The sequence below is a fragment of the Lupinus angustifolius genome, chromosome LG06, assembly GCF_001865875.1.
Source record: "Lupinus angustifolius cultivar Tanjil chromosome LG06, LupAngTanjil_v1.0, whole genome shotgun sequence".
NCBI classification, from domain to species: Eukaryota; Viridiplantae; Streptophyta; class Magnoliopsida; order Fabales; family Fabaceae; genus Lupinus; species Lupinus angustifolius.
This window is the reverse complement of record NC_032014.1, coordinates 28,564,442-28,579,446: the sequence shown is the minus strand read 5'-3', so window position 1 is coordinate 28,579,446 and position 15,005 is coordinate 28,564,442. Positions and strand designations below refer to the sequence as shown.

The 15,005-nt window shown below is 32.6% G+C and overlaps 2 protein-coding genes across 5 annotated transcripts; both read left to right on the top strand.

The window, feature by feature from the left end:
* LOC109350686 (probable glycosyltransferase At5g03795) lies at nt 535–11,908 on the top strand. Of its 3 annotated transcripts, none has more exons than XM_019591940.1 (8): nt 535–660; nt 1,894–2,492; nt 2,589–2,719; nt 3,109–3,457; nt 3,950–4,627; nt 4,797–5,031; nt 9,611–9,614; nt 11,899–11,908. In XM_019591940.1, the coding sequence occupies exons 2-5, from the start codon at nt 1,959–1,961 to the stop codon at nt 4,613–4,615; spliced, it is 1,680 nt and encodes a 559-aa protein (XP_019447485.1). In that variant the 5' UTR covers nt 535–660; nt 1,894–1,958; the 3' UTR covers nt 4,616–4,627; nt 4,797–5,031; nt 9,611–9,614; nt 11,899–11,908. The 3 variants fall into 3 exon arrangements, with proteins under 3 accessions (XP_019447485.1, XP_019447486.1, XP_019447487.1); XM_019591942.1 differs by lacking the exon at nt 535–660 and having other exon boundaries at nt 1,453–1,999; nt 2,116–2,492; XM_019591941.1 differs by lacking the exon at nt 535–660 and having other exon boundaries at nt 1,445–2,492.
* Nucleotides 9,087–14,123, top strand: LOC109350688 (thioredoxin-related transmembrane protein 2). Of its 2 annotated transcripts, XM_019591943.1 has the most exons (10): nt 9,090–9,342; nt 9,434–9,478; nt 10,784–10,840; nt 11,183–11,252; nt 11,573–11,614; nt 11,775–11,848; nt 12,424–12,494; nt 12,940–13,025; nt 13,170–13,279; nt 13,928–14,123. In XM_019591943.1, exons 1-10 carry the CDS (start codon nt 9,175–9,177, stop codon nt 13,988–13,990), a joined length of 786 nt encoding a protein of 261 aa, XP_019447488.1. In that variant the 5' UTR covers nt 9,090–9,174; the 3' UTR covers nt 13,991–14,123. The 2 variants fall into 2 exon arrangements, with proteins under 2 accessions (XP_019447489.1, XP_019447488.1); XM_019591944.1 differs by lacking the exon at nt 9,434–9,478 and having other exon boundaries at nt 9,087–9,342.

The window sequence follows — 15,005 nt, the reverse complement described above, 5'->3', positions numbered from 1 at the left end:
TGTAATAATCAATATGTAAAAATAATTGTTACATAAATAATATGATAAGTTTAGTATCATAAGCAAATATGTGTAATTTATTATGAAATAATAATATAGTATATGATATATAATCTTAAAATAATAATAAATATATATAAAAATTTAACTAAAAACTAAATATATAAATTTACAGGTACACGGGGCGAGTATCACAAAACTCGCTCTCGCTCATAAGATATTATTATGGGTACCTGTTGCGGATATTTCCATGGATACCCACAGGTTGCGTTTTTTTGTCATCCCTACTCGATTCAATATGCACTATTTACGGGAATCAACTTTTTACTTTTTGATCTGCCTTGAAATCCAATGAAATCATTCCCTAATAGAGCAACGGTTCGATCATAAATTAAGAAAGTAATATTATGGAAGAGAAGTGAATTAATGATTAATTTAATGTAAATGGAGAATAAAGATTTCAATAAACAAATACGTTTATTTATTGAAGAACAATCATTCACAGCATCTGCACTATTCAGAAATGGAAGTGTTGTCTCTTTTCATGGTTTCATTGTTAAAAAATTAAACTTTTTTATATCAGTTGATTATTATTGAAAGTTAAAATAATGGGTCTCTTTCAAATGTGGGAATGGAAGATCGTTTTTTGTAGCAACCAAGGTACCCACCATTCCTGAAAATATTTCTGATCTCTTGCTTCAGATATGAAACTGTGTTGTATTGTTATTGTTAGTTATATGTTTTTTGTTTTTCATTTGATGCTTCTACTTTCTATTACAATCTTTCTTAGTTAGGAATAGAGAATTATGGTGTCGTTCGTTGGATCCATTTAGCCATATCCACGTGATTGGACTAAGGTTTGGTTGTTGTTGTTGATGTTCTATTAGATGAGTTATGATGGAGTGTTATGTCATTGTTCGATACATATATCCGAACCTATGTAGTTACCTGTTACCATGATGTTGGTCTAGCAGCTTAAGGCCCCACTGGATCCATAGGTAGACCAAAAGTTCAAAGGTTCGATTTTTGTGAGCGATTTGGAAGAGACAACCACACACCTCAAAATGGATTAGTTCTCTAGCTAAAGGATGACGATATATTCTTGGTTATAAAAAAAACTATATAGTGGGAATTGTTGTTGTACCGATTGGTAGTGGATTGTGGCCGGACGAGAGGTGTAGGACTAACACCCCTCCTACATGTGTTGGACACATAGTTACATGGACACCGCTTTTGTTTCATGGTTGTACCGGTTCATTGTAATTTAAATTATTATTATAAGACTTCCTTTATGACCGATGAGCCCGACACATGATACATGGCACGATCAAATTTGGTATGCAGTATGTCAAGTAAATAAGTTAATCATGTAACAATGTGTCCCATTTAATAATAATAACTTAGCGACTAGTTCATGGTGCCTATTCTCCCATGCTTCCAAAGGCTACCCTTAAACTACTTATGCAACTATATTCATCTTGTTGTGAATGAAATTGCTCATATTTAATTTTATTTGTCATTCCACACACACATATATAGTGTCGTGTCCCGTGCCCTACATTTTTTATATTGTCGATGTCGGTTTCAAGTCCAGTGTCTTAGTCAGAGTTGTTGGTACAATGGTGATTCGTAGGAGTGCGTCTCCGGGAGAATCAAGCATGATTATATTTGTTTTTTGAGTTAATATACAGAAAGGTATATTGAATTTGTGTGTGGAACTCAGCACCTCAGGTTATACATATCGGAATTTGGTTTAGTTAACCTTCTTGCTATAAACCTGTTGCCACTATTTCTATTTTAGGATTGTAGAGCAAAAATTTGCATACTTTTCTTTAACTGATATAAAAACATTTCTTTCTTTATTTCTTACCGAATCTGGTTTTTTTTTCTCGGTATAATCTGCAGTGATGCTATGATCATTTCCAATCAACTGATGGTAGTTGAAGATATTTATCGAAATGGGTATAACTATTTTGCCCTTTCAGATGGCAACAAAGAGGTTTCTGTTGCTTATTAGCATTGCATTTGCAGTTATTTTAGGCTTTCAATATCTTGAGCTTCCGTATAGTAATATTCTATTCTCTCTATTCTCTACTAACAAGATACCTACATCAGAAAGTAGTACATTACAGGATGAACATGCCCTTGATGTAGCTAATAAAACTAGGATGTCGGGAGAAGAAAACATTACATCAAATTCGGAACAAAAATCCGGAGGTCCATATGCTAATTCTCCTGAAATTGCACCAGCATACTTAAATTCACCTTTGAGTCCTATAACAAAAGTGAGCCCGGATATTACAACTATGGTGTCATCAAATGATTACAATGTATCTTTATCCCGAAACGATGGCAATGCACTGGACAAGAATTCTTCCATCAACAGTGTGCCTAAGGAGAATCAAGGTTCTCCTTTACCTGTTTCAGATGTAACAACTATATCCGAAATGAACAAGTTATTGCTTCAAAGCCATGCATCATATCGTTCTATGGTATGTGACTGAAGAGTGAAATTTCAGATTTATAAGACTTTTGAGTTTTTTTCTTCATATTCTAGTATTCTCTTATGCTGCTAAGTTGTTTTCTAGAGGCCAAGGTGGTCGTCAGCTGTTGATCAAGAGCTACTGCAGGCAAGATCAAAGATTGAAAATGCACCGATCGTAGAAAATGATCCGAATCTTTATGCTCCCATTTTTAGAAATCTTTCCACTTTCAAGAGGTAGAAGTAGAACTTTTATTGTTGGCAATGTTACCTAACATATATATCATATTTTGGTCAGCTCAGACAAAATGTAGTATTTTTTAGTATACTCGATCTACATTGCAGCATTTCTTGATGTTGAAAAGCTTCATTTCTGTTCAGTAAACAGACAAAAAATGTTCGGTAGATTTGTCCATTATGCGAAATATGTGAAAACTAGGTTAAGGAGGTTTGAACAACATGATTAGTCATATTAATTTTTCTTTTACATTGAAAGAAATTACTTGTGATTGTGTGGAAGATATGCACAACTGCGTAGCAGCATTGATAAATAAAACAAGATGGTTATTAATGCAGCTGAATTAACATTTAACCTTTTAACTTCCCGGCGATTGTCTATTTCTCAGGAGCTATGAATTAATGGAAGAGACTCTCAAAGTGTATGTATACAGAGAAGGAGATAAACCAATACTGCATTCGCCATATCTCGTAGGAGTTTATGCTTCTGAGGGATGGTTCATGAAGCTGATAGAAGCTGATAAAAGATTTGTTACAGAAGACCCGAAGATGGCCCACCTGTTTTACTTACCTTTCAGTTCAGTAATGCTAGTGAAAACGTTGTATGTACCGGGTTCACCTAGCTACGAGAACTTGATTCAGTATCTGCATGATTATGTTGACATGATAGCGGGGAAGCACCCTTTCTGGAACAGAACTGGTGGCGCTGATCATTTTCTTGTTGCTTGCCAAGACTGGGTATGTGATTCTTGCTTCAGTTAATGTTTTTCCGATATCATTTTTTGGGTTCATTTCACATTCAAATTCGATGCTACATCCCCAGACCCCACTAAAGGTCTGTTTGCGAGTTGAGTTTTGGAGGGGAAATAATGGAAAGGGAAGGCTTTCGAGCCATCTCAGCAGTGTATTTGATGGCTCTCAAGCCGTTTCTTTGCTACATCCCCATACCCCACTAAAGGTTTGTTTGCGAGTTGAGTTTTGGAGGGGAAAGAATGGAAAGGGAAGGCTTCCGAGCCATCTCAGCAGTGTATTTGATAGCTCTCAAGCCGTTTCTTTCCCTTCCTTCCCTTCGAAATTCAACCCGCAAACAGACCCTAAGTGGGAGCCTCGTGGACTAAGCTGTCATTTTTAGCCGACTCCACCTAATGGGATAAAGGCTTGGTTGTTATGGTTGTTGTATCTTTCTTATCCATTTTAGCTTCTGACACAAGATACTTGTCCACTATAAAGGCACCCTCAGAAACAAAGGTTCACATGGCTAAGTGCATAAGAGCCCTCTGTAATGCTGATGTAAAGAACGGATTTGTCTTCGGGAAGGACGTATCTCTTCCCGAAACGCATGTCCGCTACGCTGGAAATCCCACCGGAGAACTCGGTGGAAATTCGGCTTCCAACAGGACAACTCTGGCGTTTTTTGCAGGGAAGCTGCACGGTTATCTTCGACCAATTCTGTTACAGCAATGGGCAAATAAAGACCCCGACATGAAAATCTTTGGAAAACTTCCCAAATCTAAGGGTAACAAGGATTACATCAATCACATGAAAAGCAGCAAGTACTGTCTTTGTGCAAAAGGCTTTGAAGTAAACAGTCCACGAGTCGTCGAGGCGATATTCTACGAATGCGTTCCGGTTATTATATCCGACAACTTTGTGCCACCCTTCTTTGAGACTTTGAATTGGGAATCCTTTGCTATCTTTATTATGGAGAAGGATATTCCAAACTTAAAGGTTATACTCCTTTCTATCCCTGAAAAGAGGTATCTTCTATTGCAGAAAAGGTTAAAACAGGTACAACAACATTTCCTTTGGCACAAGAACCCTATCAAGTATGATGTATTTCACATGATACTTCATTCTATTTGGTACAACAGAGTCTTCTCTGCAACAACTACATAACTTATATAGATGCGAATTCCAAACATTGTACCATTTCATGTACTCTTTGTTTCTCATTAGTTAGAAAATGTAAAGTCGATATATTTTTAATTTATGTTTTACTCTTCTGACCAATGAAAAAACAAGGGGTACATGAAGTGGTATAATATGTGGACAGAAGATGTGACTCCCTTATCGATACGTGGGAATAAATTGACATATTTTTTCAGTAACTATAGACCAAATTTAATCATGCAATATGAGAAAGATATTCTTTATTAATGACCTCATTATCAAATCTAAGGCCACATGCATATGAATTTGGTCACATGTTTAATAGGCATATTGGAAGAGAGCACATTATAGATTATTTTGGAAGTTGTTTTTGTAACATGTTTTCTGTGTAGAAGGATAGTTGGAGTTGAAGTATTTTAGGAGTGAAATGAAGCATTGAGAATACAATTGCAACAAATATTGAAGGAATATAATGATAGAAGACCAACAAAGTGTAAGGTCACACTCTATCAATGTATTATCCTCTAACACAATTTAGAACACTTGTAAGTGGGGAATCGAATCAATTTGGTATTTGTTCAAAATTCGACCCATTATTTAGCTCGATAAACAAGGTTCATGAACCAAATGAATCGAACTTGAACTGGATACAATTCGGCTCGTTAGATATATATATATATATAAAATATTGCGTATTCTTTTTTTAAAAATGAATTAATTATTTAAGTTGTCTAAATGAACCAATTCGAGTTAAATCGAACAATTCGTGAATTTTAAATGAGCTGAACTCAAACTAAAAAAATAATTTATATCGAACTCAAGTTGAATTTTGAGTTGAGCAAATCCTTATTAAGCTAAACCAAGTGAAGCTTTAGTTCGATTTAGTTTTGCCCGAATACTATTCATAAGAAATTTAAACATACATTAAAAATGTACGGCTAAATAAATATTTTTTTAGAAACGTCCAAAATAGGCCATAAAAGATTATTAATTGTGTAATCCTTATATACCATAAAATTAATCAAACAATAACATTTCTAGTCCAGTAATTGTATGATAACATTTTGTTATGCCACTTTGAAAGAATACATGTATTCATAAAAGATTATTAATTTATGTGACTAATCTTCACTACTTATATCAAATTCCAAAAAAAGATTAACTTTATAAGATGTGCATCAAAGATGATTATTTCTTTTTTCCTCTCACTGAACAACATTTAGTTTGATTTATAATAGTCATCCTAATGATGATTAAGATTTGAATGTAATAGATTCTATTTTTATTTGTAGAAAATATTAATGATTTTTTATTACAATGTAGTTTTCATTTGTATTTAGCAATCTATAACATTATATATGCCCTTTATTTCACATTTTGGAACAACAATTATATATTTGTTCTGTTTTACGAATTTGATGTATATATTTTATATAAATATCCTTGACATATTGTTTCTTTCATTTCTAAAAAAAGTGTAATGCCATATTCAATATGACACATATTTGATATAAGTATCGTTTTGAACCGTACATCTTAGGTCATTATAATTCAACTAAATTAATCTAATTTCAAAATCTAATACTCATATATGAGTTGTGAAATTATAAAGTTTAAGTAAATGGATCTATTTTCTCTTGTACGTCCTTTATATATACAGGATAATTCTAAACTTTCACATTCAGTAATAAATCGAGTTTAAGTTAACTTGAGAGTCAAGTATCACTTATATCGAACATGACCATGGGATTTGAAATGGGGGAAACTAAAACCTAAACCTAGTCAAAAAAAGGTTTTCTAGTTAAATCCAAATTGAGTTCAAGCCAGTACCATAAGTTCGAGTTAAGTTGTCATAACTAATTGATTCAAGTTGGATGACATAATATATCATGTTGACCTTTTTTATCCTCCTAAGATATCAAGTATGATGTACTCTAGTTTGAAAAATCCTCTAGATGAAATTTCTATAAATTCCCTAAATTTTATTTGAAAAATAAAATGTGAGCATCTTCATCTTTTGTTGTGCAATCGTCCTTGGTGAAGAAAATAATATATATATTATTACATATTTAACTTATGCTAAGTAGGTTGTGCCTTAATCTTGTTACCAAAAACATATTGTATATCGAGATAGATTTCCTATGCTAGAATTTCTTGTGACATTTTTCTTCCTAATCTTTTCTTTTTACTCTATTAATAACTCATGAAAGAAGCACTAACTAAAAAGTCATAACACAATAACAATAACAGGATTGAATTTTGTTTTAAACGCCTTTTCTTTAATTAATAAATAATTCAAGTTGAGAAAATAGATTAGATACTTTAAGTAAAAATTTATATAAGATCTAATTGATATATCATTCAAAAAGATCTTTAAACAAATTTACACATTATTAGTCTAATGATTTATATCAAAAGAATGATCAAATAAAAGATGAGGGGTAGAGAGATTCATGCTCCACTAGTATATTAACTCATCCCAACCTCACCTATGCCCAATTCTTACCATTCATATATGACTTTCAATTGTTAAAACTGTACCGGTTATCAAATCGGTCAGGATACTGTATAGTGGTACAGTGGTTCAACTGGTGGTTTAGTAGTTAAATCGTATGTCGGTTAAACCGGACATATATGCTTATATATATATATATAAACCTATAACAAAAAAAATTCAAATAGGTAGATAGTCAAGTTTATAATCTATATTCTTATAATTTACTCAAAATTCACATAAACAAACAATTTTAAGTCTTTAATAAATTCAAAGTCTAAATTGCAAAACATACATCAATCTAAAAGTATCACTTAACAAACGCAAAATATAAATAAATGACACAAGTTGATAACCCACCTTACAAAACAAATAAATTTGGAGTTTTAACATTTAATACCAAGAAGTCAAAGTTGTCTCATATTGAGGTTTCATTTTTGCACCAAATCCTACATTCAGATAGTTGACTCCAAGATTACACAAATGTCATTGAGATTATATAGCAATGTTATGAACCAAATGATGGAATCTATGAATGCCTTGGAAGCATGTGCCTTACAATGTTGAAGAAAGGTTAGAAAGAGGGATCACAGTGTAATGAATTTTTAAGTTTTAAAGTTTTTTTTAAAAAAAAAATATGTGCATAAACCAGTCAGTTTAGTCAAATTATGACATGTTCATCAATTTTGACCAGTTTTAATACTTGGTCAATTCAACATCCGTACCGTACCAGATAAGAATCTGATTCACCAGATTTTTGATTGAACCTACCAGCACAATACGGTTTTTATATCACTACTTTTAACACGATCAACACTAGTGGAATATTATGCGCACATAGATTTACTACTGGATTTAGAACAAAGTATTCTTTATTCACAAGTTACTTCTTACTCCACAAATAAGTATTCTTTATTGCATGAGTTCTGCATTTCTTCTTCACATGCACATTCTTTACATATACTCACGAGGACAATTTCCATAACAATTGTGATACGGAAGATGTGCTCCCTCATATGCTCTGTATTAAAAACGATTGTATTTTAACAATTCAAAATATTTTCACAGACAATTTAAAGGACTTAGTTTAATAAGTTAATGCTTTTTAAACACAATTGCTCCTTCAAATACAGTAAAAATAAATTTTATCTGAATAAAATTATTTTCCAAAATTACAAGAAATAACATAGTAGAATTAATTTCTCAAAAATATATATATAAACAAAGATAGGCTAAATGCAAACACATAATCACCCACAAGTGTTTCTTCAATAAGGTCACTAGATCTCTGTAAAAATGTCAAATATTCAATTCATTTGAGTGACACAAGAACAACAAGTCAGCAACACACCTTAAAAGGGATTAATTGATATATTTGGTTATACCAAAACAACACATAAAACTAATATTGTGAGATTTGATCGGATCAGACAATCTCTATTGTTGAACGAACTTGAAAATGATTTTGGTTTGTAGTCTTAATCGAATATGGTTTGGATTGCTTTGAACCATAGAAATTCCGGTCCGACAATACTAAACATAGTTAAACTGAAATAAACCGGAAAGTGAACCAGTTCACTTAAAATAAAATAAAAACAAAATACTGCTTTATGTTTTGTTTTATTCTGGTCCAAAAAACATGAAAATATGTTGCTTCAATATTTTTTTGTTGGTTTCCCACAGGTATTCTCGTAGTGGAGACAATCCTGTCCGAGCCAAGAACATCCACAGGTATGCGAGACTAACTCTCCTAACGGGTATTTTTTCCATCCACAAGACTCAAATCCAAGACCTTGTTTAAGATAAATCAAACATATACCACTTGTACCAACACTCGTTAATATTTCAATATAATTATACATAATTACTAATTATATAAAATTTTGCACGAATAAAACTTCAACAGGTTTTTATTTAAATTTTGGGCTTGAGAAAAGTCATAACCCATTGGGCTATTCATAATTTTTGCAGGCACTGTTAATTTTGAAACCCCATGAAGCTCCATTGAAATGGAGGAAGAAGATGTAAACTTTTGATTCAGATCTGATTGAAGAAGAAGAAGAAGAAGAAAATGGGAAAAGAGAGTAATAGTATTGATCCAATTCAGTTACTGAATGGAATGGTTTCAGAACCTTATTATCTCTTTCATTTCTTAACTTTCTTTTCTTATTTCGTCATTCGCTTCAATTTCGCATCACAACTCTTAGATTCTCACATCATTCATCATCTTCTTCGTCGTGTATATATTTCTCTCTCTATCTTTGTTTCTTATGTATGTTATTCATTTTTTGATTATTTTACTTATTACCTTTCTTTTTATTGTCCAATAGGAAATACAAATGCTGTTAGTTTTTGCCATATTGGCTCTCGTCAAGGTACTCAATTACTTTCGTATTTAATTCAAATATCGGAAACAGTCTCTCCGCTTGTGAGCGTGGTTAAGTTGTTAGTTGTTATTACTATTGATTAATGATTAATGAGGATGAAATATCTACTCGAATAGCAAGTTAGGTTCTGCCCACTGATAATAGGCTGACACGTCAATAACATTGTAATGAAAGAATAGATATAATATATGTGGACTGAGGAGATAACTTACCCTAATAAGAGGATGTACATTATTCTGTTAGATTAATATTGTTGTTAAAAACGTATCTTTGTTTGGTCTCGTGTACTTGGTTGTACTTTTTTATATTGAATGTCACTCTAGTCTTTATAAATTTTCGCGAAAAGGGACTAATTTGTCCCACAATTGATATGTTTAAGGACATTTTGTGTTTTTTTAAATTTTAAGGGCCGCATTGATACATTTCTCTGGAAACAAAGAGGTTAGAAATAGGAGGGTGTGAAAGTCATTTTGCACTAAAAAATTGACATTTGGATGGCTAAGGTGGGAATCCAACATTCTTGGGTGTGTTCTTGTACCAAAGACCAACATATTGTATTGTGTTATTTTCTCGTTATGTGGTTGCATTGACTAGAGAATAATGATTGGCACATGGAAAGAACAATTTCAGTTATTTTGCTAGAACCAAAATGTTCTGTAGTTTTATGTCTTTTATTCTGCTCTGGTTTGACAGTGTACTAAATGTTTGCTATATGGTAAATGCTAAGATTTTATTTGTTGGCCCATCAAGATTTGTAACCTTTTATAATATGAGCATGAGATGATTCATTTCCCATTTTCCCTATAGTGTTGCTTTAATAATATGAGCAACTCGGTACTACAAGACTCCTGCCATGTGTTGGGTCGGGGGAAGTTCGAATCCCCTATTTGGGTCTATAGCAGGCAGTTTTACCTTGCATTTACGAGATGCTGAGGTAATGTAGATGTCTGTGCATAATAACATTAACCACTGTTTCAACTTCCATTCCAATTATAGCATAAGAAAATGAATAAAACCCCAGATTTAAGTTGGAAAGTAATAAGTTGCCTGGTATTTTCATTACACCCACTTTTAATGGTTTGATCTTGATGGAATGGGAGTGTGGTTCTGGTTTACATTCTCTTGCATGCGTAAGTCACTCTCTGAATTGGATTTGTCTGTGGAGAGTTTGTTTATTTGAGTGAATATGATCTATCCACTGTTTTTCACATACTGTTGCTACTTGCTAGCAACCTTGCAACCTTGCATATCTGTGTGCATTGTATTCAATTCTATAATTTTTCACTGTTTCAGGGAGTGAGAGAAGAAACATGGGAGGCCTTTATAGCCGATGCACTTTTCCTCGCCAAGGTGATCACTATTGATGCATTTGTGAAACTTGGACAGCTTCCTTGTTTTATCCATTCATAAATCATTTCCCCTTGCCCTGTTTTTATTTTTATTATGATAGGTTTTGATTTTTTAATTTGAGTTTTTAGATATTCCCGGATATAATATGTTTAATCTAATTAGATGCCCAACAATACAGTTTTGTACTTCAATTATTATTAGCTATTGCATACTTTTTATTGAGAAACTAGTGCATGTTTCATGTGTTAAATTCTTTTCTTGCTGCACACAACCTGTGGCTTTGTCTCTTTATATGCCTTTGTGGCCCTTCTCAGTTTTTCTATCTTATTTTAATATTTCCAGATCTGTCTTTTTGCCCTTGCATTTACAATGGATCGCCGCTTAGCCGTATGGTATATTATTGTCTTCTTAGGTGGGTAGATTCATCTTATTTTGTATTTTTAAGCAATGTTGATATTTCCGACATAGGAATTGCAATTTTATTCACACCATGTTTCTTTTTCCTGCAATAAAAGTATTCGTCAACTATGAAACTAACTTTTTTTGTTATACAAAAAATGAGCTGATATATATTTTTCATCACTTTTATGATATAAAAATGTTGCCGACATTGTAAGATTGATTATGTTTGCATTTCGTTTTTGTAGCTAGTAGAAGAAGTGCATTGCGTATCAATTGAAAGTCAATTATCTTATAAGACATGCATATTTATGGTTATGTTCTGTATTGCAGTGATTCATATGCTAGCACAACAACCTCCGTTCCAAGGACTAGGTACTGTTAATTGGGTCAAGCTGATTTGCTTTTATGCCTTAGAATTAACTTACAAGCTTCTCATGGTTGAAAGTATCATGATTCATGAGAACTGCAAGAATTCATTGTTTTATACTGTGATGACTGATCAAGTTCTATTTTATGTAATATATTCTTCCAGGTACTTCTAGCAAGCTAACACCATTGCAATTGGAAAGCTTGCTGGCTGAGGGAAACACTTCAAGATTGTGGCTGGTGAGTACCGGTGGTTGAATGGAATTCTGTTCTCAATCTTTTACTTCAAGATGTGCAATGTAGTTGTTCTTGGTTTAAAAGCACAATAATGGTAACCTCATGGAAACAAGGGAAGTTTGCCTAAGAATGACGACTATGTTTACATAACCTAATAAAATCTCTTTCTAAACCTTTCGCTTTAAAGATGTGAAATGTGTTAGTTTTTAATATAAATGTGCATGATGACAACCTTGCGGAAACAGGGAAAGGTTGCTTGGGAACAATAACTATATTTTAATAATTTGTAAAAGGAAATTGTAGGCTCTCTCTGCTATCTGTTGGCAATGTTTTGGGGAGTTGGTAGGAATAGAATTTGATAGTCAAGAAGAAATTGCTTGTTTTCTTTCCTGTTTGTAATTTAAAATTATGCTATGCTTAAACTGGAAATTCATGAAAACTATCACGCTACTCTTTTTGAAGAATAATTTAGGTATTATCAGAAATCTAAGGAGTGTATCCATGTCATTATTTACATTTTAGATTTCTTTCATTTCCCATAGATTTATCCAGTCTTCTTACTTTCCATGAGTTGGCAGGTGGAATTCTGTGCTTCATATTCGTCTTCTTGCATTCGCTCAAGTCAGCAGTTACCTGAACTGTCGATCACGTAAGCTTCTCTCTGCCTTTTGTCTTACATTATTGCCTCTCCCTGCAATAAAATAGATAAACGATGAAAGAGTTTCTGTTCTCTGCACAAGTTCAGGTTGTTGTACTTTCTCATCTAATATGAGTTGTTTCTATGCCGTTAGTCAAATATATTTAAGAGAAGTTTTCCAAATATTATTGAGTTGGCTTCTAAGTGTAGAGATTCTACACTCTTACAATGCAATCTATGATTCTTCCATTGTTTTGCTTCGGGGAAAATTGAAACCATGACATAGCAAGAAATAATAGCAGGGAATCTTCTATGCTGTACACATAGAATGTGTATGAAGTCTACTTATGTTGTAAAAGAAGATTTTATAGCCAGCGATTTCCATGAATGTAGCCACCTTGAATTGTTTTTGTGATAAGCATCTTTTGACAATGTATTTTATGTGTCTCTATTGCAGATATTCAAACAAAAATTTATCATTTGGAATAGTTGATCTTGGACTCTTCCCCAATGCTGCTGAAAAATGTGGAGTTTCTCTTAGTGGTACATGATATTAATTATTTGTAGCTTTGTGACAATTTTTCTTTTTCCTTTTTAAATATTTAGTATATTTTCTTAACTATTATTCTGGATCTCTTTAGCTAGTTTTGTGAATATGCATTTTATATGAAGCACTGTGATTTTCAGGAAGCATGGGCCAGCTTCCAACATTTATCTTATTTGAGAACGGTGCTGAAATTGCCCGCTTTCCGGAGTTGGATTTCGAAGCTAGATTCTTTAACCCTACAATTACAAAGGTATCTGTTGTAAATATGATTCTGATTTTTGTGCTATTTGAATGTTGACTGAAACATCCCATGATTGTTAGATTAAAGTCAACCATTTACCATTTGGTTTTAAAACCGTCCTTACTCTGCATCATACCATCATGCATTGGATGGGGTGTTTAGTTTGCGAAAAACTTTCTTGTTTTCATTAACAATTACAAGTATGCCATTTTGTTTTCAATTTGCTTCATGTATTCAAAGACTAGTACCCGAAACAAAATGAAAACAAGGTGATATATTTCTTATTATCAATGAGACGAAAATGTTTTTCCAAACCAAACAGGTTCTTAGGATATGTTTGCGAGTTGAGTTTTGGAGGGAAATGAAGGACAAGGAAAGGTTTTTGAGTCATCTCATAAGTATATTTCATGGCTCTGGAGCCTTCCCTGTCCATCTCTTTCCCTCCAAAATTTAACTCGTAAACAGACCCTAAAGTTTTATCTTTTTGCTTTGAGTAGAATATTATTGAGACTTGAGAGCATTATAGGTCCTTGGTATTTGCTACATGGTGCCTTGTGAATTGTAATAGTTCATTTACTCAACCACACTTGAGCATTACTCCATTAGTTACACCTCTGAGATAGAGTTTAACCATAACTTTTGGATTATGAGCTGCAGGGGCTTCTTTCTCGACATTTTGAGCTCGATCGGCACCTTCTCGAATACGTTAATGGAAAATAGGTAATTTGTATGCAGTTTTACCCTTGTGTTTCAGTTTCATTGACATTCATTTTGTTGGGTCTTGGGGTATAATGTAGCAAACTGTTATTTGAAACTAAGTCTCCCTCCACTATAATGCAGTTTATATATCCCATATAAGAGTACTAATGTAATATTCAAGGTGAATTGTTAAACATTTTTTGGTTGTTGATTTTATCAAATATATGTTTATAAATTCATTAAATGTAAGCAACAAGCAATGAATGTTTGATAACTCACCATGTTGTTACTCCTGAAAAAAGATGAGTATTAAAGTAACATCCATAGGTTGAAAGAGAAATTTCAATTCTTTTTGGTAAAAAAGTTTAAATTTTATTTGAAACAAGTGATGTAATTATAATTATATTTAGAAGGATTGAATTGATGGGATCAAGTGGTGTAATTATATTTATATTTAACCATAATTGGTAAATAATAAATATTATGTTTAACTTTTGAGAATAACAATTAAATAAAAATAATTATTTTATAGAATATCGACAAGAGGAAGTAATTATTATGGAGTAAAGTAATAATATTCAGAGACAGTCACTATTACAACTTTACAAGTACCGAATATATAGTGAATCATGTAGCACCTTCTATGTTTGGATTCACTTTTAGGGCCCAAAAAATCATCTAATTCAAACACTTCTCTGGTTTGTTTATATGTGGTTTTAGATCTTTTTATAAAAATTGGCATTATACATACTTTTAAACTCATAAACATGATTAAAATATTAAATTTAATACATTTTAAAGTGACAAATTTCTGTACATTCATGTTAGTATTGTCATAATTTTGTTTACATAAACTATAAAGATATAATTCACAGTATTAAAACTTTCTTCCTAGCACTATATTAACATAAACAAAATGATTAGGGTCGTGTTGTTAAAACCGTTTCATACTGATCGGTTGAACCGGTTTCAATATCGGTACGGTATAATAATTATATCGGTCAGATAATTATATCGATCAAATGAACCGTACTAG